Genomic DNA, 25,130 nt, shown 5'->3' on the forward strand with positions numbered 1-25,130 from the left:
TGTACATTGGGAATGGTATAGCACCCCCAATAGCCCTAACTGGATTCACTGTCACTTGGCAGAACCTGGTGATAATTACAAATGAAGAAAGACATTTTATACTGTTCTACAAAAAGTTTTATGGAATCACTGTGTGTTACAAATCTGCAGCGTACCATTCCATGATGACTCCCTCATATCTGTCCCAGTATCCAAATTCGACTTTTAAAGAGATTTATGCCTAGATGTATCATTTGCACCAGTGCCTACAACTGTCCCGATTGTTAACAGTCAACACATAAAGAAAGACGTAAAACTGCGCTGCCACACACATAGGCAAAACTAGATTTCTTCTAAAAATTTAGAATTGTGCAAATATGGGCTTCCATTTAAAAATAGTAATAACATAAGTATAATATTATCCAATAACAGAGATGTTGTCAAATCTTTAGAAAAAGGTAATGCGTAATCACCAAAAGCAAGTGCTGTGAAACATCATATCAAGTGCAGTAAGAGAGTGCTGTGACAGTTTGGTTGAAAATCAAAGTAACTACATCCTGCAAAAAAATAATTCAGCTTCTCCTCTTCAAACTGATAAATCATTCTTAGACATAATTCATTCCCTGAAGTATTTGTGTACAATTGATCACTGTGAAGGAGAACTTTTGGAGAAGTAAAACAAAGTATAAATGGAAGAAGACGTAGATGAAGATGAAATGGGAGTTGTGATACTGCGTGAAGTATTTGACAGAGCACTGAAAGACCTAAGTCAAAAAGGTCCTGGGAGTAGATAACATTCTGTTAGAACTACTGATAGCCTTGGGAGAGCCAGCCATGACAAAACTCTACCGTCTGGTGAGCAAGGTGTATGAGACTGGTGAAATACCCTCATACTTCAAGAAGAATATTGTTGTGTCGGTAGCTGGGCCGATACCGTGAAGTTGAGATTGCTGAAAATGAACTCTAGACTAACGCTGTAGCCGATAGTGCACGCACGGCTAAAGCAGACGGGCGTGAAGTCTGGAACATGAGAACTTATAAATGAATAAGAAGAAAAGTATGTAGATGCTTATTACTTATCTTTTTATTAGTCCTTGGAATACATCTCTCTTGAATACTCGTAAGCTATAGGCACTGATACAAATGGCGCCTTGCTAGTTCGTAGTCATTAACTTAGCTGATGGCTATTCTGTCTCTCGGCTAATGAGAGAGAAAGGCTTCGTACAACTGGGCGGTAGCTAGGTTCTCGTACAACTGGGCGGTAGCTAGGTTCTCGTACAACTGGGCGGTAGCTAGGTTCTCGTACAACTGGGGCGAGTCCACTCTCGTATCACGAGACCTGCCTTGGTGGTGGCGCTAGGTCTGCGATCACAGTGGCGACACGCGGGTCCGACATGTACTACATGGACCGCGGCCGATTTAAGCTACCACCTAGCAAGTGTGGTGTCTGGCGGTGACACCACAAATATAATAATTTCAATTACAAAGAATGCAGGTGTCTGCAGGTGTGAAAATTACCAAACTTCACTTTAATAAATCATGGCTGCAAAATACTAACATGAATTATTTACAGACAAATGGAAAGACTGGTAGAAGCCGACCTTGGGGAAGATCAGTTTGGATTCCATAGAAATGTTGGAAAACGCAAGCCAATACTCATCCTACGACTTATCTTAGAAGACAGATTAAGGAAAGGCAAACCTACAATTTCTACAGAAATCAGATGGCAGTTCTAAGAGTCGAGGGACATGGAAAGGGAAGCAGTGGTTGAGAAGGGAGTGAGACGGGCTTGTAGCCTATCCCTGATATTCAGTCTGTGTATTGAGCAAACAGTAAAGGAAACAAAAGAAAAAATTTGGATTAGGAATTAAAATCCATGGGGAAGAAATAAAAACTGTGAGGTGTGCCAGTGAAATTGTAATTCTGTGAGAGACAGCAAATGACCTGTAAAAGCAGTTGAATGGAGTGAATAGTGTCTTGAAAGGAGGATATAAGATGAACATCAACAAAAGCAAAATAAGGATAATGGAATTTAGCCAAATTAAATCAGGTGATTCTTAGAGAATTAGATTAGAAAATGAGACATTTGGAGTAGTAGATGAGTTCTGATGACGGTCGAAGTAGAGAGGGTATACGATGAAGATTGGCTCTGGCAAGGAAAGCGTTTCTGAGGAAGAGAAATTTGTTAACATCAAATATAGGTTTAAGTGTCAGGAACTCCTTTCTAAAAGTATTTGTATGGAGTGTAGCAATGTATGAAAGCGAGACATGGACAATAAATAGTTTAGACAAGAAGAGAATAGAAGCTTTTGAAGTGTGGTGCTACAGAGAATGCTGAAGATTAGATGGGTAGATCACATAACTATTGAGGAGGTAGTGAATAGAATTGGGGAGAAGAGGAATGTGTGGCACAACCTGTCTGAAAGAAGGGATTGGTTGGTAGTACACATTCGGAGGCATCAAGGGATCACCAATTTAGTATTGGAGGGAGGCGTGGAGAGTAAAAATTGAGAGGGAGACAGATGAATACAGTAAGCAAATTCAGAAGGATGTTGGTTGCAGTAGTTACTTGGAGATGGAGAACCTAGCACAGGATAGAGTAGCATAGAGAGCTGCATCAAACCAGTCTCTGGACTGAAGACCACAACACCAACATTTGTATGTATTCATTCGAGGATCATCTCTCAATGATACAGGATTTGTTGAGGTAATGCGGTGCACATTAGTAGGTCAGAATGTAGAACATATAGCGTATTCTTACAAAATTTTCATTGTGTTTTCTCACATCCTCTCAAAGGCATTTGCAAATAATGGACATATCATGTTTGTGTTAACATTTACATGAAGCTTTTGTCCTCTATTTAACACTGCCTTGTTTCTTGTGAAGTTTTCTTTTCTTTTGCTTTCTTCACACCTGCAACATATTCTGCTGTTTGTATCACTGTCGTAATTAAGTAATTTCCACTTTTGTCTTTGTCTGTATAACTTTCTAAAATTTGTTGCTTAACTTAATCTGCTACAAAATTTTCAAATCAACTTGTCTGCATTACAAAATTTTCAAATCAGCTGTCATAATCTGCATTGCTGACAATGACAGAAAGAGCAAAATGGCTGAGCAGGAAAGGCTAGAGGACAAATGAAAGACAGTAGAAGCGACTAGTGGAAAGATAAATGCTACTTATAGGAAAATTAAATAAACCTTTGGAGAAAAGAGAAGCACCTGTGTATGTATTAAGGGCTGAGATGGAAAGCCAGTATTAAACAAAGAAGGAAAGGCTGAAAGGTGGAAGGAATATATAGAAGGACTACACAAGGAAAACGAATTTCAAGACAGCATTATAGAAGAAAAAGAGGAAGTAGATGATAATGAGACAGTGAGAGGACTGTGACAGTAGCCAACATTCCCTCAGACCTATTGAGATCCTTGGGAGAACCAACCGTGACAAACTATTCCACCTGGTGTGCAAGATAGGTGAGATTGGTGTAATACCCTCAGAGTACAAGAAGAATGTAATAATTCTAATGAGAAAGAAGGCAGATGCTGACAAGTGTGAACCTTATCAGTCTATAGTTTAGCAAACAATGGAAAATCCAAGATGGAATGTGACAGTATTATGAAAAGGATAGTTGCTACTCAGCAAGCAGAGAAGCTGAGTCACAGGCAGATACAACAAAAAGATTGTCTAGAAGTAAGCTTTCAGCCCGCAATAGACAACATACACACTCATGCAAAAGCAACTCACGCATTCTTGACCACAGTCTCTGGCTCCTAAGGCCAACCGGAGTTGCATTTACGTGAGTGCGTATGTTGTATATTTCCGATGAAGACCTTGTTGGCTGAAAGCTTACTTTCGGACAGTCTTTTTTGTTGTGCCTACTGCGACTCAGAATCACCACTATATTGTGACTGGCAACTATCCTTTTTGTAATATTAGTTTAGTAACTTATGTTTTCAAAATATTGACACAAATTATTTAGATTTAGAGGAACTTTTGATAATGTTGACTGGAAATACATTATTTGAAACTCCGAATGTAGCAGGGATCAATTACAGGGAGCGAAAGGTTATATGTAGTTCGTAATGAAAGAAGACAACAGTTGTAAGTGTCAAAGAACATAGAAGAGTAGCATTAGGTGAGATGGGAGTGGGACAGAGTTGTAACCTTTCCCTGATTTATTCAGTCTGTACCTCTGTTATTTAATTGGATAGATTTTGTCAATAATTGATTGTTTTTGTTGTTATATTAGTCAATGTGTACATCTGTTAAGCAGTGAAGGAAACAGTTGAATTTGAAAGGTACTTAGAGTTTAGTGAGAATAAATGAAAACTTAAGAGATGTGACAGTGCCATTGTAATTCTGTCAGATACGGTAAAAGACTTGGAAGAGCAGTTGAGCGAAATGGTTATTATCTTGAAAAGGTGAATTTCAACAAAAGTTTAAAAAAATTATGGCATGTAACTCAGGTAAGTGAGGCAATGCTGAGGGAATTAGATTAGGAAATGAAACACTATAAATAGTGAATTACTTTTTTTATTTGAGAAACAAAATAACTGATCATGTCCTAGGCAGAGAAGGTATAAAATTCAGACTGACAAATAGCAAGAAAAGCATTTCTGAAGAATAATTTGTTAACATCAAATGTAAATTTAATGCAGGGAAGTCTTGTCTGAAGGTAGTGTAGCCTTGTGTAGTAGTGAAGAAAAGAACAGAAGGTTTTTAAATGTGATGCTACAGAAGACTAGACGTGTAGATTGAGTAACAAATAATGAGGTCTGGAATCAATCTGGGGAGAAAAGCAATTTATGGAACAATTTATCTAAAAGAAGGGATTGGTTGAGAGCACATTCTAGGGTATGAAGTAACTGTCGCTTTGGTAATAGAGGGAAATGTAACAGTAACAATTGTAGAGGGAGTGCAAGGCTTGAATATGGTAAAGAGGTTGAGATGGATGTTGGTCATAGTAGCTACGGAGAGATGAAGGAAGTTGCACAGAACAGACTAGCGTGGAGACCAGTCCTCAGACTGAAGACCACCACCACCACCACCACCACCACAACCACCGACAACAACAATAAATTTCTGATGGCATAAGGTACCAGCAACATCAAGTTGCTTCTGCTGAATCCTATCCTGATCTGGAGGGTGTGACCCATATACACACATTTGCTCTCTCCCCATCCGACTGCCCCATCTGTCTTCATCATCATCATCATCATCATCATCATCATCATCTCATCTCATCCCCATAGACCCACAAGTCGCCGAAGTGGCGTCACCTAAAAAGACTTGCACCAGGCGACTGGTCTACATGATGGGAGGCCCTAGCCACACAACATTTCCATCTGAGATAACATGCTGTGTGTGTCCTCCTTACCAAGAAATCCTTAGTCCGATCACAAATGTAATTTGATACCCCTTAGAATCATACTTTTGTTAATAAACATTGTTGTGTGCCTGAGTAAAATGATTTTCAGAAGTCATGAAATACCGCATCCTCTTGATTAACTTGATCCATGGCTTTCAGGATGTCATACGAGAAAGGCTTATGTTGCGTTTCACATGACTGGTGTTTTTGAAATCCTTGCTGGTTAGTATGGAGGAGGTCATTCTGTTGGAGTTACGTTATTATGTTTGGTTCAGAATATGTTGCAAGATTCTGAAACAGATGGAGGTCAATGAAATTGAATGATAATTTTGTGTATCTCATATGATACCCTTCTTGTTGATGGGTGTGATCTGTGCTTTCTTCCATTAACTCCCCATAACTTTTGTTTAAAGAAATGCAAAGTACAACTTTGGTGCCGCTGACAGCCTATAAATACATCCAGATTTTCTAAGGGTTTTATAAAAGTTTTTTTGATAAGATTCTGCTATGGCAGGCATTGAAGGCTTCACACATTGACCTCTTGACAGCCAAATGCATGTCATTTGGCGTATCTCTAGCTCTTTGCTTTCTTTTTGCCCAGCACATAAAACACCTTTAAAATATTACTACAATAATCTGAACTATTTCGTTGGTTTCATAGTACTTCCCAGCCTACAAGGAATGTTTTAAATAATCTATTACTCTTATCAACAGCTTAGCTTACACTTACAGATTAGATGGTACAACTTTCATGACATAAATTGGTCAGTTGTGTTATTCATCGATACTTGTCTCATTGTACCAGACAAGCCATTCCATGAGTCTACTAAGAAAATAATTTTGCTAAATATAAGATGTGAGAACATCGAATAAATACAACTGATGTTAATTAAGGATAGCACTATAGATATGTAGCACAGCATGCAAAACATTTTTGTTTAAAATATTCTCTGCCTTCTCACAGCATAAAATTGGAGTAAAAACTTGAACTTTCAATATTAACCTCCGTTACTTTCATGTAAAAAAACTGTTGCTGTGATGGCTTTATGTAATGAATAATTAGCATAGGGTTTGTTGTATGTTTAGTCATGACATGATGCTGGCAGACACCGTGCCAGTGCTTGTGATGACAGTGGCTTCCATTGGAATGTAAATAACTTGATGAATTTCTCTGTAGTCTCCTCAAATAAAGCCCTATTCCATGTACCACTTAGATTATCTCTGCCTGTCTTGGTTAAAGCTATTTTCCATTTATCTTCAAGAGAGAGTCCCAGTAGATTGATGTGTGGGGAAGACTTTTAGTTCATCAGATATAATTTTTTATTAATTCATAAGCCTGTTCTCGGCAATCATTGACTTTCCTATGTCACTCTTCGTGATATACCATTGGTTTCCTCCACAGAGTTCGAAAACTGTTGATCGATTAACTGTTATAGTTGATTCCACTCTGAGGCTTTACCCTTAGCCAAAGTCTGTCCTTAACTGTGTACATTCTCTTTTATCTTCTTGAATAGTTAGAAAATGATCTTAATGGCATGTGTGTCCATGGGCCCTATGTTCTTTATTAGATGTAGCTTCACAGGAAGGAAGGAGGATGATGGGCAAATTGTCTCTTGACTGGGACAATGCTAATTTAACGTATTGATTCTTATAGATGTTCTTTTCAAACAAATGCTTCAGACATTTTACCATGGAATCAGAGTGGAACCTGTTAGAAATGATTATAGCTCTGTGTACCAACATATCTAAAATTGTTCACTTCTTGTCTAGGTGATACAAGATATTGCTTTCTGATGTGTAAGTCAGTCACCATCAGCGTGTGATAAGCGTATTGGCCAAGTTGCCCACCCAATTTATGTTACAAAAATGGCAACTTGCCTCCTGTTACCATTTTCACAGTGAACTGGGTGTTTAGATGTGTGCTATTTGTAACATCAAGGAGCTGCTGAAGATTTTTGACACTTGTTGGTGAGATCACAAAATATTTTGTTAGTCATTTCATAAACTTTTTAACTATATAAAAAGTAAGTAGACATCATACTGTGATGGAAGAACTTAATAGTCTGAAGAGGAAAGTGATCTACTGACAAGTTCAATGCATTTTCCATGGTGATTTTGTGATCAGAATGTGCGTAGATAACTCTGAGATAATGACTATAAGCTTTATGGTGCATGAAATCAGGCTCCCAGCATTGAAAGATTACAAAGAAATTCACTGAGTTCTGATGACTGTAGTGAGAGGGATGGTGCCATGGGGGCACAGATATTCTCTATGATCTCTGGCCGCATGACATCACAGTCACATTATTTGACCAATCACAGGTCATATAAGGCCATCACAGTAGCAGTTATGACAATCAATTGCTCGCAAAAAAGACGATGATGATTATCGTAGAAAGCTCAAGCTTTTACTCAAATTAAATACAGCAGGGAGACTGAGAACGTTTTATACAAAGATGTCATCATGAGAAAATATGTTCTCATATCCAGCTAAGTACAGGGTGCAGCACGAGAACTTCCTTATTTTAAAAAAAATAAAAAAATCATAAATTAGAAAGCCTTAGAGCCATCAATTTAAGTTTTTTTCTTTACAAAGAGTAACATCTAAAGTTTTGTTCCATTAAGTTCCGAAAATGATATCTTGAAGGTGGTCTCTGTTCTGCTCAATGCATTTGGAGACTCGAAATCGGAAGTTTCAGTCCACTTTTTCCAATAAGTCTCTGTTATCGACGCTGGCAATAGCAACACGAATATTGTTTTGTAGCCCAGCCAGGGTCTGTGGGTAATTGGTATAAACCAAGGATTTCAGATAGTCCCATAAGAAAAAGTCGCATACCGCTAAATCTGGGGCGCGTGCTGGCTACTGGAGATCACCCCTCAAAGAGATGAGATGTTCGATGAAGTGTTCGCGCAACATGGCCATCGATGTTCGTGCCATGCAAGCTGTATGCCACCTTGTTGGAACTAGACATCACCCACATCCATTTCGTCAATTTCTGGAAGAAAAAACTGCTCAATCAACTGAACATAACGCTCAGAAGTGACTGTCACTGCCTTATCATTCTCTTTGAAGAACCATGGGCCAATAATGCCAACTTTAGATAGTGCACACCAAACAGTCACACGTTCTGTATGCAGGGGCTGCTCATGAAGTTCTTGGGGGTTCGATCCCCTCCAATACCACATATTTTGTTTATTTACTCAGCCAGACAAATGAAAATGTGCCTCATCGCCGAAGAACACTAAGGTATCATGAGGCAGCTCATCGATTAAGGCTTCGTACACATTGTTTTGTGAAACAGAATCACATGGATGAAGTATGTGTACCACTGACAGTTTATAAGGATGAAATTTCAACTCTTCATGAAGAATTCGTCTTACCTTGTGTTCATAAATTGCAAGGGATCTGCATGTTTGTGTGAAGATCGCTTGGGGGAATTCAAAATTGACATCCTCATCCTCTCGATGTTTTCAGGTGCTCTGGTGGTTCTTGAAGATCCTGGTTTCTTTTTCTGCACACTTCCAGTATCCGTAAAGGTGTCTACCCACATAATAATTGATTTCTCATAAGGAACACAATGTCCAGGCGCAATGTTGAACTGTTTCCTGACTGCACGCTTAGTTCTGATGACCGAACATCCATTCAAAGAGTAGTCCACAACGACAAACACGCGCTCCTCTCTTCTCCATTGCATGATCACTACTAAACTAACCTTAAAAAAATCAAGTCTCACATTTTTGATTGCACTGAAACCCATGCAACAACGAGTAACAGCCACCGTGTGCTGAGCGTTTCAAATAAGGAAGTCCCTGCACCGAATCCTGTATATAGGGAAAAAATCTTCTCACTAAGCAGCAGGAAAATACACATATAAAAGACTGTTGTGATTGGCAAGCTTTCAGAGTCAGTGACTTCTTCTTCAGGCAGAAGAGTTGAAGGGGAAGGAAGAAGGGTGAAGGAAAAGATCTAGGGAGGTTTAGGAAAAGGGGTAGATTTCGGGAAAGTCAACCAGAACTGCGGGTCAGGGGAGACTTTCCGTACGGGGCGAGAAGGAAAGACTGATTGTTGAGGACGGCCCAATAATTTTGTCAATAATTGATCGTTTTCATTGTTATAAATACCCAGATAGCTATTATTGTGTAGTGTTCCTTGTTCCAGGATTATTTTCTGGCAAATATGATCTTCTCCAATGAGTGTTGCATTTTACAAAAATGTTTTGTGTTGTTATGCTACAATGTTCATTAGAAAGATGTAGCAGAAATGTTTCAAGTATATCTGGAAAACAACATAAAAGATATAAGTCTGAACAAGATGTAGAAGTTATTTCATCTCTCTGTAGGAGAAAATGTTTATTTTTGAAAATGACTGTTTTAATAGTCAAATCCTCACTTACAGTCACTTATTTTGGTGTGGAATGTGTCCTCTATACTTATGACGTGCAGTTTAAGAGGAGCCTCGAGAAGGTGTTTGTGACCATTTCCTTGTTCCCTGCTGAATTCCTTAGCAATTGATTTGTGTATTATTTGCCACTTTGAAATTTATAGGTTTTGCACATCTTCATTGCAGTAATGCAATCTCTTTTGATGATCATGGTTGTTTTCTTTTGGTGACTCTTTGATGTGAATGCCATTCCTTTTTCAAGGATCTTCCTGTTATGGTTTGTGGAATAAACCATATATCAAATATAATCTTAACACAATTTGTGACTGGTGCTCCACATTCAGTACCAATAATTTAATTTGTCAGGAGAGCACACGTTGCTTATTGCAGCCTTTATTTTAAATGAATAATTTACAATAGGTTCTATAAGAGTTTTATACCTGAGTTTCTGTAATTGTTTTCTATGTGACTGCAGATCAGTTGTATTTTGATCTTAATTCGTTCTGATCCAAAATGATAAGAGTACTGCTCAAATAGTAATGGTGGTATACTTCTTAATGAATGAGCAATTATTAATTACTAAGATTGGGTTATTATAATACCTCAGTGTTTTTACTGCCAACAGGTTACGCTTCTTCAAATATCAGTTCCATCAAGAACAGATGTGAAAGAATATCAGGATCTGAAAGAAGAGATGGACCAAATGGTGGGGCGCATAAATGGTCGTTTCACAACTTACAACTGGTCTCCGATTCGATACATTTATGGCCAAGTGGGGCAAGATGAGCTGGCTGCCTTCTATCGAGACGCTGCTGTCGCTCTTGTTACACCTCTTCGAGATGGTATGTTTGACTTTCAATTCCCTTGTTGATCCCATATGAAATCAGACTGCCAGAAGCAGCTGAATATTTTAATTTCACTGACTTGATATGCATATCGGGAATGATGCTCAGTCCGCATTCTGGAAGTCGTACCCATTGCTTTTGTATCATTAAATGGCAAGATATAGTTTTCTGGTGTTGTGTCTTTCATTTATGTGACAGCATAATCTGCAAACATCCTCACAATACTTCTGATGTTGTTTACTAGGCTTGTTGTACCTGTTGTGAATGATAATGGGCTTACAACACTCCCTTGGGACACAGTCTCAGCTACTTTGACACAATTAATCTCCATATTGGCCATAAAGTCTCTCTAATTGTAAAGTTGGTCTGGCATTGCTCCAGCTCATATTTTATTCAGTAACTGATGGTGGGAACTGTGTCAAACATTGTCTGGCAGTCAAGGTACATGGTATTACCTGGGAATTGCTATTTATTGCCACCTGGACGAGCAGGGGAATTGAATTTCGCAAGACCACTGTTTCTGAATCTGTGTTGATTTTTATGGAGCAGAGTTTCAACTTTCAGAAAGATCATTCTGTACAAACATAAAATGTGTTCCTTAATTTTACAATAAACTGATGCTAGCCATATAAGCCTATAACTATATACATGTTCTTGAAAAGACTTCTTCAAAACACGAATAACCTGTGCGATTGTAGGCAATGAAAACCTACCTAGCTGTGAAAACTCGTAATTCCAGTAACCAGTAATTCCATAATCATAGAGAGATGTGAAAGTGGACGGATTTCACTAATCCGTCAATAACTAGCCTTCTACTGTACAGTTAACACATGTAGCATCATTCTGTATCACTTTATTTTATAAGAAACCACTTTTGTTTCACCTGCAGAATTTAACAAAATGGAGTTATGAGATTTTCATTGCCTACCATCGCTGTGTCTTTTCAAGGCTTAGTTTGTTTCGTTGCTCCAGCAGTCTGAGATAAACTGATGCTAGGAGGAGGAAAATTCTATCACCTGGTCTGTATACACTGGCAGTGATATATTTTGTGTTTGTGTCATGAAACCTTCACTAAGCACACACAACCTCCCTGGCCCTCAGTGTTATTGTTGCTGTAACCTGATAAGTTAAGTATTTGATAACTTTGATAATGAACAGTCGTGTATGTTTTTCTTGTGTGAATAAAAGTATGTTCTCAATATAATGGAAGGAAACATTCCACGTGGGAAAAATTATATATAAAAACAAAGATGAGGTGACTTACCGAACAAAAGCGCTGGCAGGTCGATAGACACACAAACAAACACAAACATACACACAAAATTCAAGCTTTCGCAACAAACTGTTGCCTCATCAGGAAAGAGGGAAGGAGAGGGGAAGACAAAGGAAGTGGGTTTTAAGGGAGAGGGGTAAGGAGTCATTCCAATCCCGGGAGCGGAAAGACTTACCTTAGGGGGAAAAAAGGACAGGTATACACTCGCACACACGCACATATCCATCCACACATACAGACACAAGCAGACATATGATGTTTCACCAGAATTTCATTCTCGCAGGACTGGGTGAAGTATGGAATTAAACCGTACAGGTTGGGGTCCATCCCCCTGTCAAACACCGGTTGAGAATGCAAATTGTTCCAACAATTCATCTTTAAATGTGAAACTCTTGATTTAGTGTTCTTGAATGTAATTTTAGTTACATTGATATGTTTTTATGTTTCAAGCTGTTTGATGTTTCATATTCGTCTTATGATTGCCAAGCTTTTTCTGAATTCTTGTGTGAATAACTTTGGATAAAAGTTATTCTCACAAGTAGGGATGTTATTCAAATGTGACCTATAACCCCCTTTTTTTGTGCAGTGAATGAATTATATCTGTGTTCGATTCCTCAGGCATTAGGTTTGTTTGATTTGCCATATTGCAATGGTCATTCCATTGGTCATGAGCAATTCCTCCAGCTATAGCTTTCAATTTATCATCATTCCCAATTTGTCAGTTGTGTATGTATTGGGTATATCCATTGTATAGTTTTGAGTGTATGTTCATGACTCCTTTTCCTGTGTGTGTGTGTGTGTGTGTGTGTGTGTGTGTGTGTGTGTGTGTGTGTGTGTGTGTGTCCTAAGAGTATTAGAAGATAAAAAAGTGTAAGTGCATGTGCTCCTATACATGTTACAGTGAAACTAAGGCAATTCAGTTATAAATAATGAAAGGGGGGAAGGTAACAGCTCACCATATATGGGCATGACCTGAAATTTAGCAACATTTCAAATCTTGTTTATGTGATTGTCAACTGTCTTGTGCCTCAACTACACTGATTAGCCAGAACATTATGACCACCTACTTAATAGCTGGTATGTCCATCCACTTTTGGCATGGATAACAGTAGCGACACATCATGGCATTAAAGCAGTGAGGCCATGGTAGGCCACTGGAGGGAGCTGGCACCAAATCTGCACACACAAATCAACTAATTCCCGTAAATTCCAGGGAGAGGGACAATGAACTCTGATGCCATGTTCAGTCACGCCCCCAATGTATTCGACTGGGTTCAGATTTGGCAAGTTGGGGAGGGGGGGGGGGGGGGGTGCAGCACATCAATAGGAACTGCGTTTCTCAAACCACTCCATCACACTCCTGACCTTATGACATGGTGCATTATCTTGAAAAATGCAACATGATAGTCATGAAAGGATGTACGTGATCTGCAACCAGTGTACAATACTCCTTGACCATCATGGTGCTTTGCACAATCTCCACTATACCCATGGGTGCCCATGTGGATGTTCCCTATAGTATAAGGGAGCCACTGACAGCTTGTCTCCGTCCTGCAGTACAGGTGTCAAGGAGACAACAGACTCACACTCTCCCTTTGGCATGATGAAGAAAGTATTGGGATTTGTCAGACATTGTAATGCTCTGTCACTGTGCCAATGCCCATTGCCAATGGTCACGTGCCCACTTCAGTTGTAGTTGTCGATGTCGTGGAGTTAACGTTGGCACATGCATAAGTCATCACCTGTGAAGGCCCATCGCTAGGATTGTCTGGTGCTCTGTGTGTTCAGACACACTTGTACTCTGCCCAGCATTAAAGTCTGATGTTAGTTCCCACACAATTCACCACCTGTCCTGTTTCACTAGTCTATCCAGCCTAAGGCATCCAACTTCTGCAGTGAAGGGTGGCTAGACAACTCTCTGATGTCTGGATGTAGTTTCACCTTGATTTCGCCATGGGCTGGAGACACTCACCACAGCACTCCTGGAACACTCGACAAGTCGTGCAGTTTCCAAAGTGCTCATGCCGAGCCTCGGGGCCATCACAATGTGCCCTTGGCCAAACTCACATATATAGTGTGCCTCCCCATACCAAAATTCATTCTTCACCAGGTGACACTGCTATTGCCTGGATGGGTTTGTATTGATAGTAGGTTGGTCATCATAATGTTGCGGCTGATCAGTGTGTACAGTGAGTTGTTACCGTCACTCATTCCATTTTTTGCATTCATACAGTGTTATTTATGTTGTCATGTGGTTCACATATGGTCTACAAACTCATATCCCTCCTTCATTTTGCCAGTTTAAGGCACTGAAGACTTCCTTGAGATACATTTGAAGAAAGAATTCAACATTTCATCTTTTATTTTGCCATTTTTTATTTTAGCTCCTCTTTCGTACCCGAGTGCCTTGGAACCAATTTTCGTGCCACTGACAGCCCTAAAACAAACTAAAAATCTCTTGAGGTTGAGGTATAGGTCTTGTGATTATATATATTTTGCTACAGAAGTTATTCAAGCTGGTAGCCAATTCATTTCATTTAACATCTGCAATCTAAAGATTTGTTCTTTGTTTGTATGTAGGCTAGTGTGGATACTTGTTCCTTAACAAGTTTTCTGAAATTGTCTGTATATCAAAGGCATTCTCCACTATCTTCAATTATTCTTGTATGTACTTGTTTTTCTAGAGCTTGGACAACTGTTCACAGCCTGAACCAAATGATTCTAACTCCTCTCTGTGAAATGGGCTAACCTCATCCTTCTCCATTTTATTGAACATCTGGAATTTGTTGTGTACTTTTCTAGGTGTTTGTACCTTGCTCCCTAGTGTTGCTAGAACTTGTTTATGATCACTGATTCCAGTCTGTATGTGAACACCATCAGAGACATGATTATATAAGCTGAGCCATTTGTTCTGACCGCTTTACGGACAAACCTTTATTTGTTTTGTAGGAATTTTCCTCTTGTCCTCTACTTGTGAAGTAGCAAGTTTTCCACTACTGCTAAAATTGTCAGTGTGTATATGTTACTACTGGTTTCTGAGTATTGCTGACAGATGTTGCAGCTCATGTCAAATAACAATTAACATATTCTACATCCTGGACGATCTCCCTACTATAGATCTGTTGAGACAATCGCTTGCTCCTCAGGGCCTTTTTAAGGGGACCAAAACTGACGCAATCACAGGGAAAGAGGCCCGGACTGTATGGAGGGTGGCTGAGAACCTGCCATTTGAATTCTTGCAGGAGTGCTGTGACTGTGCTGGCCGTACGAGGCTTTGCATTTCGTAAAGCAGAATGGCCTTACGGGTGAGACTTCCTGGTCGTTTTGATTTGATCGCTTGGCAAAGGGTAGTCAAGGTTTGAGAGTAATGCTGGGCATTCACTGTTGTCCCATGCTGCAGGAAGTGAATCAGAAGGGGGCCATATTGGCCAAAGAAGAACATCAGTATAACCTTTCATGCACTCGTGTGGATGACAATGTCCAGCTGTACCTGCAGAACTGGTTAACATCACAGCACTGGGAATTTAAGAGACAGCCATTCACCACCTTAAGTGACAGTGGGACAAGTGTCTCAACACCCAGGGTCAATACAGGTACTGGTTTCTGTAATTATGTCTCCGGCTTGTTTCTTTTTGAACGCCCCTTATATAATGTAATCTAATTAAATCTCCAGTGGATCAACATGTTACGGTGCAGGAAAATGTCTGTAGCCAACAGTGGTCATAGAAACTGTTTTTGCACTGGTGAGTGAGGAAGTTGTGTTTGCCTGCATTTCTTTTAGCATTGTTGTTACTCTTTCTTTTCAGTGAAAGAAGCCTGTAAACATCCATAATATCCTTTTTATAGGCTCAGTACCCTCCGTTAATCTAATCTGATGTGAATCCAACAAATGTATTAGACAAATTGCAGATGTGCTCAAAATTAACTTTTAATATTCTCCGTGGTTTATGATTGTTGTACGTATTTATGTATCAATATTATGATATTCTTTGCATTTTTTACCTTTTATTTTTTGATACTCAAGGATTCTACTGGATGAAAAGTTATGCAATTAACTGGGAGGTTGTGTGACAGTGCAGAAGTTTAACGTATAATGAGCTTCTGCCATTTTAAAATTTCCATCTAATGTGACCTAATTAAATATTATTTCATTCCAGGAATGAACCTTGTCGCCAAGGAGTTCGTTGCTTGTCAGATTAATGAGCCTCCAGGAGTTCTAATAGTTTCACCATTTGCTGGAGCAGGTGAGATGATGCATGAGGCACTGATCTGTAATCCATATGAGGTACACATGGCTGCTGAAATAATTCACAGGTGAGCAGCATGATGTTCAGTACTACTACTTTTAAAATATTAGGTGTTCGTTTTTTCTATTTGTTTATACATAACAAGAAGTTCAATGACGGTTGCAGACACATTATTCATTATGTAGAAAGTGCATGTACAAATTGTTATAAGGAGTAAAACAGTACTGTACTTTTGATTTACTGTATCTAGTTGTGTTCAGTATGGTAGTAACAACATGGAACTTTCCCAATTGTGCAAGTGTAGGGAACAGATGGATTGTTTCAAAGCAAAGGGTTGTTGACCAGATGTCCTCCACACCAAAAGTGAGCCTGCTTCAGAAATTTGTTGTAAAATAAAGCAGTGTCTTATATTTTGCAACATATCAGTGCTAAATAGTGATACACTAAAGTCATACTTTGGCTTGAACATTTCTATGTTGTCATTACTGCTGCGACAGTTTCAACTGTGGGTGTATCATTTGCCAGCTGTCAGATCACGATATGGAGACTGTTGCTGATGTGAAAATTCGGAATGGAACTGTGCCTCATGTAATTCATGAAACATTTGATTGTGACAAAGTTTGTGAAAGTGTGCATCTAGCCATCTCTCAAAGAACTAGAAAGTGCCGAAAGTGGATGCTAACTTGACACATCAGTGCAGCCCTCCAACAACTCTTTTATTTGTGTCAAAATAAATTTGCTGAATGGGAATGACTTAACATCAGCGGCATTAAGTACAGATATCCTGCCTATTGGAGACATGTGAAAATGTGTTCCGGTCCGGGACATGAAGCTGGATTTCCTGCTTATCAATAGCAGTGACCTTACCATTAGGTTGCCCATGCGTGCTTCATGGACCAATCGAGTCTTTAGTATGTCATGCTGTTGACATCCCTATATCATTGTCTACTAGATTCATCAGTGACTGCTCACAGCTTGACCTTGTATCTCTGCACCAATGAGAATAAGACAATGGGGAATTGAGACCTATGAAGTTATCATTTTGCACACTCCTCAGCGTGTAGAGTTGACATTCGTATCAATTGACAACCATTCTAAATTAGATCAAAATAAATTCACTGAGTACGAATAACTTGGCATCAGCTGTGCTAGGTGTAGATGTCCTACCTATTGAACAATGGGAAATTCTGGATGGAATAATGACAATATTATTGCCTGTGCCATATGGATCCTTCCCACCAACACCAGCTTTTCTGAATTGCGCAGGTGGGAACTTTCCGTGCAGTACCCTCCTGGCCTCAACCTTTGTTAGTTGCTGAACACCCATTCAGCCCCTTCCTTGTTACCATTCCAGCACTACGCAGCTTTCATCTTTCATTCCACCACCACACCCAGTCTTTTTATTTCACTCCTTTTCTGCTACTCTACCCCCCCCCCCCCCCCCTCCCTACCAACCGAGCGAGGTGGTAGCACACTGGACTCGCATTCGGGAGGACGACGGTTCAATCCCGTCTCCGGCCATTCTGATTTAGGTTTTCCGTGATTTCCCTAAATTGCTTCCGGCAAATGCCGGGATGGTTCCTTTGAAAGGGCACGGCCGATTTCCTTCCCCATCCTTCCCTCACCCGAGCTTGTGCTCCGTCTCTAATGACCTCGTTGTCGACGGGATGTTAAACACTAATCTCCTCCTCCTCCCTCCCCACCTCTCTCCTGCCCACAGTCTAACCTGCAGCACTTTGTTGTCCACCACCCCCACCATACTATACCTTCCCCTCCCTGCTCCAGCCTCCTCTTCACCCCCACCCAATCACCACTCCCATCATGCACTGGTGCTGCTGCTTGCAGTATGGTTTCACCACTGTAGTCATGTGTGTGAGTTGCATTTGCGTGTGTGACAGTGCTATAATTGTGACAGTCTTTTTGTTGTCTCTATCTGCGACTCAGCATCTCCACTATATGGGGATAGCAGCTCTCCATCTCATAATATTGTTATATTATGAAAATTATAGATTGCTACTCACCATATAGTGGAGATGTGGAGTCACAGACAAGCACACCATGGTGTAAGATAAAAACAATTTTGATTGAAAGCTCACTTGTTTAGCAATCTTTTTAGTTGTGCTTGTCTGCAACTCAACATGTTCACTATATGGTGAATAACAGTCTAAGCTTTTCATAATATTGTCCCGTCTATTGCTGACATGTGAGACTTTGTGCAAGACGGGCTTGAAACCAGATTTCCTGTTTATTGGGAGTAGTCTGCTTACCAATAGATTATTTGTACACACTTCACAAACTGACCCAAACATCCATATATCACACTGTATGCATCACTGAATCACAGTCTTCTAGATTCATTAGTGAATGCTTACAGCTTAACCCTTTATTCCTGCACCAGCAAGGAAAAGACTGTGGGGCATCAAGACTTATGAATTTATCATGTAGTGCCTGCCTCTGCATGTAATATTTACATTGATGATGCTCGAGAGACATTTGAAATTAGATCGAAATAGACTTCCTGTATACGTCACCAATAAGTAGGACATCTATACCCAATACAGCTAAAAATAACAATTGTAACAGAATATTTTTACATGAATATGACTGCTTGATTAGGTTTGGGCAATACTTTTTTTGAAGGAGTAGGATGAGAGAGAGAGAGAGAGAGACCGACCGACCATATATTATTTTTACATTGATATAAATTGGAGAGATGCTATTTGACAGATTTAACTTTCTTTCATATACTCAGCTTCCATCACACTGATTTTTAAAATGCTAGCTTTCTCACAAGGGTATAAAACAAATGAGAAATAGCTTTCCCCTATTAAAAACAATATCAAATACTATAGTCAATGATTATATCTCAGTTCATTCACTATTGTGAATGAAGGTTATTCACTCATGAGGCATGTAAAAGTTAACATCTGTACATGCAATGTTTTATTCTAGAGTGGTGAGGTAATATAATATCTGGCCCACAGAAACTTTGGTACTTTGCAGCAGTATTTATCATGTAACATAAGAAATGTATTATTTTGAAAAGTCTTCTTCACACATGCTGTAGCTTAGGTCTACAAAAATTAGTTCCCAAAACAGAACATTTTTACACATTTTTTCGTCTTTTTGTTTACATGTGGTATACTCATTAAAGGAACCTCACATCTCCCATTTCAGGCTTATGGCAGCCACATTTTTAAATGTCATATGCCAGTTTATAATGTAAACTACAACCTGTGATAATGTAATTTGCTCATAATGAAACAATATTAAAATAAGCTAATTTAATTTTGGTTGTGTATTAAAGATAACACTACCATCATATCCTAGTAGACACTTATTCCTCTAATATTAAGAAAAATTTAATATCAATCTCATTGGCTTCATGGCACTCATCTGCGCCTTTGAGTACCCTAAATCCACAAACATATACATACACTTCTTCAGCATCATATGTCCATTTGAGGGTTCTTTCATTGTCATATAAACCTAACACTTTTATATCAAACAGTGGAAAATCCAGGATGGAATACTGTTAGTATTTTGAAAATGATGTAAAAACTTTAAAGAACACCACTCACTGAAAAGCAGAAGCGTTGAGCTGATAGGCACACACAAAAGAAAAAAACTTGCTAGTTTTTGGAGAGTTCCTTTAACGAGCTAGAGTAAAAATACACACACACACACACACACACACACACACACACACACACACACACACACACACGTATTCACATGCCTATGCCACTACATGGTGCCAAATAGACTAACAGTGCCAATGGTATTTTTTGGCTGGTGGGTTGGTTGTGGTGGGTGGGTGCCAGTGGCTTGGAGGAAGGCAGCCGGTTTGCAGGCTAAGACTATGGGAGGGAAGGGTGACAGGTATATGGGCTGGCATGATTGAAGCAGCCAGTGGGAAGTGGCACATGCTGAAGATGACGTGTGGACATGAATTAGAAGGGGCTGACAGGACAATAGGAAGTGAAAAAAATGGCTCGGGGGTGTCGGCAGAGGCATACCTGAGATTGATACCAGTATGATTGTGAGATTAGAGGATGTGTTGCAAGGAAGGATAACTTCCATCTACGCAAATGGGGCTTGTCCTCTCCTTCCTCCGTCCTGTCATACCCTCCCAATTCAGGTCAACGTGTTGCCTCCAGCGTGTGCTTCTTCCCAGTGGCCACTATAGTCGTGCCAATCCTACATCCCTAGCCTGCAAGCTGGCTCTCTCTCCCCAAGCTGCTAGTCACCCACCCCCAGTCCCTCTCCCTGCCTCCCATCTTTCTCTCCCTCTACCCGCCCTATCCCACCCGACACTACCCTCACTACAGCCAGTCCACCTGCCAAAAAATAACATTGGTACTGTTAATCTATGCAGTACCACGTAGGGGCATAGGCATATATATATATATATGTGTGTGTGTGTGTGTGTGTGTGTGTGTGTGTGTGTGTGTGTGTGTAGAAAGTTTTATTTACTTTCTGTGTGCCTGTTGTGTATAGAAAGTTTTATTTACTTTCTGTGTGCCTGTCGACAACTTAAACCTTCATTTTTCAACACCACAGACACCAATACTTATGGAATGAGGATTAAATTGGGGCAGTTATCATGGATTTTCCTTTGTAAAGTAACATTTGGAAACAGTTTTGAGCATTTCACCTTTTACTTTGCTACTCTCAATTTCAATTCCTGTCTCATTCACCAGGGACTGGGCAATTAACTTTGTTGCCACTAACAGCCTTTGCATACAATTAGAATTTCTTTGGGTTTTGTGGAAGATCATTTGATAATATCCTGCTATGGTAGTCATTGAAGACTTCATGACCGCCAAACCCGTTCCATTCAGTATGTCTCTATTTACTGTTCTACACTTTGTTCTAAACCTATTATGCAGCAGTCTCTTATTCTTTCGAAGTTTTTCTACAGTGACTGTATACTGTGGATTCTACTGGGTACATATCTATCCAGTGGATGATCAACTACTCTTTCAAAATTTTAGCCATAGTTCCTCTACATGCTCCTACCCTGTGTAAAAGTTTCAAGTTCCTCATTGAGATATGACGCTACTGATGTCACCTAGTTTACTGAACATATATATCCTTCTGCTTGTTTTAGTTGTCCTTTTTGCTGTGGTAATCACTGTTGCCACAACCACATCATGGTCACTGATATCTGTTTCGATGTTGACGCCCTCAAAGAAGTCAAGTCTCTATGTTGACATTAGATCCAATATATTTCCATCATGATTGGATTTTGAACTATAAGTTGTAGACAGTTCTCAGTGAAGGCATTGAGTAATGCTTCAAAGGAAATCTTATCATGCCGACCAGTAGCATAGTGTAGTTTTCCCAATTGATTGCTGGATGGTTAAAGTCTCCTCCAGTGATTACAGTATGATTCAGAAACTTACTTGCAAGCTAACTGAAGTTTTCTCTAAAGTTTTCAATGACATTAGGAGATAAGTCTGTTGGACAATTGTACGATTCAATTGCCATTTTATGCCCACCTCTGATACTGAGTCTTGTCCAAACAATCTCACATGCATCTTCAATTTCTGTCTTTATGGATATGAGTTTCTTGTCTACTGCAACAAATACGCCACCTCCATTTCCCATTAGTCTATTCTTTTTATATACGTCTAAATTTTCCCAAAACATCTCACTGCTATCATTTTAAATAGCTTTCTCTACCTAGCATTATGTGAGCTTCACTGCTTTTCATGAACCCTTCAAACTCTTGCACTTTTTGATGAATACTTCGGCAGTTAAGCACTAGGATTTCAATACTTTCACCTGTAGAAGGCATTCCTTTTGATCTTAGATAGGTACTTTTGGGTTTCCTACAGATATCATTTATCTGGATTGGAAGTGATCGAAAACACCTGGGTAGCAGCCTCTGACATGTATTGCACACCTGACCCACTTAAGGAATGCCACAGTTTTCAAACCTATGGCAGAAGTTCAGGAAGTTGTAGCTATCATGTCACAGAACCTTTGAAATCTCAGGTTCAATCCTTCCACTCGACTCAGAACCAAAGGGCAGTGATCGGTTCTGGGAACAATACTGTAGATTGTGAGCTTCATTGAAACTATGTGCACAAAGCTGGTCTCCTCAACTTTCTCTGTTAATCGCTGGAATAATCCAAGTATGACCCCAGAGCCCAGATGACAGGTGTCATTTGATCCAGTATGCACCACAATCTGCAGTTGGCTGCACCCTGTTCCCCCAATGGCTGCTGGACTAGTCTCATCAACATGTCAAATAAAATAAAGCCCCCGGGCATACACACTAAGTGTACATGATGTCCTGTTGTGTCCCTTGCTGCCATTTCCCTGAACTGTACTATCATTCACTGTACAATTCAATTGCCAATGATTTTGCAACTGATGAAAGATTATGCAGATAAATGTGAACAGTCGAATATGTGAATCTAGAATTTCAAATCGACACACAAATCTTGCAGACAGGGTCTCGCACAAAAGAAAACTACGAAGTGGGCTGTTGCCTGTGAATGAATATGCAAATTGCAATGATTTTTTTCTTAGCTGTTTCTACATTGGTGTACCAAAGAAGAGCACTGCAGCCTGAGTTTATCTCAGTCAAAATTGCAAAAATGTGCAGCACCAACAAAGCATGTCTTCTTCCTGTTGCACTAACAGTTGCCATAATCACATGAAGATTGGTACTCAGCTATTTAAATATTTTTCAAACATGCAGTGGGTTATGCAACTGCATAATGCATTTAGCACGTTTTTCAGGACAATGGCTAGCCATTTTGTTTGTCTGTTGTCTTGGAAAACCTGTCCTTTTTTATGTCAGGGGTTTGGAAAGGATAGTGATACCAAACTTCCTAAAAAAATTTTATTATTATTATTATTATTATTATTATTATTATTATTATTATTTTAATTTTAACAAAGATTTCCTATTAGCTTAACATCCATCTATAGTTCAACTGATATCAGTTCACAAGTACTAGTTGAAAAATTAAACAATACCGTAACATCAGAATACAATGAAGTTAAACCTAATGACTTCAGAAGGAGTTTATTCAACATTCACTTTGAAGAAACTCAGATAAATCAATATATTCTTTTGTATCCTAGAAAGAGAAGAAAAACTTTTTATCATGTTAGCCAGTAACACTCAGCAGTGTAGTAAAGTCCAAGTTCACATGTAGTAAATCCTGGTTTACATGAAATTCACTTCATCCTCTTCCATTATATCAAAATTTCTCCAACTGTCATTCTATCCAAAGTCAACTATGCAGCCTTCTTTCATTGAAACTTAAGCAGCAAAGATAATTTTGTAGACCTGCTAATTCTTGTTTGCATCCCAGTTTTCATTATTCTTCAGCTTTGGTGCCTTCACTTGATCCCTTTTCTTCAACACCTGCAGTGCAGCTGTTCTTCCTGACATTTTTTCCTGTGTTACACTGGCTGCTAGGTTCAATTATGTAAGTATTATAAGAGGGATCACCTAGAACTAAAGTCACCTTCTTGTTCTTGCTACATCTGACTGTATATTTTTAAATTTTTTTTTTAAATTTGAAACTTCATTGTCCTAGCTATTTGAGGATACCATCAGAGTAGGATTTCCAGTTTCTGAATGCATATCTTTGTCCCTAGTGGTTTGCCATAGCATGCCTTTCTATCAGCTTTGCGTACTCTTCTGGGCTGTCAGTCACATTCCTGTGCCTGATGCACATAGTGCACTTTGCAACACTGTGCATTCTCCCCTCTCAGAAGACTTGCAGCACATTTTGAAATGCAGATTATAACAAAATCTGTTGGTCATAAAAATAAAGAAGGATGTGGGATGAAAACCCCGAAATTTAACTTTCTGTCATATAGCAGGTTGCTATCCAGGCTTGACTCATAACTCACCCTCACAGTGGACATTCTACAAAATAGTGAAAGCAATGAAGCATACGAGTGTGGGATTTGTCTCTGTGTCGAGGCGCCATGATCGGCCTCATTTGAACTCTTCCGTCGGGAGGGTGAACTTGGAGTTGGGGTGGCTGCTTTGGTTTGATTCCTGTAGATGCTATCGATAGGTGGGACTACACAAGGCATGGCCTTCACCTCAATAGGAAAGGGAAGGGAAAACTGTGTGGGTTGGTTGCAGAAAACTTAAGGGGGGGACACTGTCACAAGTGGTAAAATACCAGTGGTCACAGGTGTCAGAGGGATGCCTTTTTTAGGATAGGGAAGGGGGAAAGAAAACGTGTTTTAAGAGAGATTGGAAGACACAGTATGAGAAAACAGATGAACAGGAGTCAGATTTTAGCATACAGCCTCCATTTAAACAATGTTTAACAGAAAGTAATCAGAAACTGCCAGTTCATCTTCGCCAAAGCAGTTATAATCCCATTAGTATGCAGTATCAGTTATCTTTATTACACCAGAACATTCCAGGACTCAGAAATAAAGTTGATGAACTACTCATTTGTATCGATGAAATGAATTCATCTAATCAAATTGACATAATCTGCCTCTCTGAACATCAAGTGACCACTGGTATAGATATGCTAGACATTTCAGGATTTAAGCTAGCTTCCTACTTCTGCAGAGTAGATATGGATGGAGGAGGAGTTGCCACATTTATTAAAAACTGCCATAAATTCAAGAACATTGATATTAATAAATTGTGTTTAGAGCAGCATCTAGAAGCATGTGCAACAGAAGTAGAGTTACATAACAGATCCTTTATAATAGTAACTATATACCGAGCACCTGCAGGACATTATAATCTAATCATAAATCATCTAGAAGCTCTTTTGGGTTATTTAACAGGAAGAAACAAAGAAATTTTGATTGCTGGTGACTTTAATACAGATTTTCTAATGCAATCTTCCAGTAAACATTTACTGCGGTTAGTAATGTTGTCTTTCAATCTAACTCACACTGTAAAATTTCCAACTAGGGTCACTAAATCCTCAAGGACAGCCATTGATAACATTTTTATAGACAAATGAAAGGAACAAAATCATATCATAAAACCTGTAATAAATGGACTATCAGATCATGACATGGAGCTC

At 39.3% G+C, this 25,130-nt stretch overlaps 1 protein-coding gene across 3 annotated transcripts in view; it reads left to right on the forward strand.

Annotated features, from left to right (window-relative positions):
- Positions 1 to 25,130, forward strand: part of LOC126417174 (uncharacterized) — a 114,294-nt gene that overhangs the window by 40,964 nt on the left and 48,200 nt on the right. For all 3 annotated transcript variants that reach the window (XM_050085075.1, XM_050085073.1, XM_050085072.1), the window contains 2 exons: positions 10,353 to 10,569; positions 16,003 to 16,159. In XM_050085075.1, the coding sequence (XP_049941032.1) occupies positions 10,353 to 10,569; positions 16,003 to 16,159 (374 nt within the window). The remainder of the gene's footprint in view (positions 1 to 10,352; positions 10,570 to 16,002; positions 16,160 to 25,130) is intronic.

Source organism: Schistocerca serialis, chromosome 8, assembly GCF_023864345.2.
Source record: "Schistocerca serialis cubense isolate TAMUIC-IGC-003099 chromosome 8, iqSchSeri2.2, whole genome shotgun sequence".
NCBI classification, from domain to species: Eukaryota; Metazoa; Arthropoda; class Insecta; order Orthoptera; family Acrididae; genus Schistocerca; species Schistocerca serialis.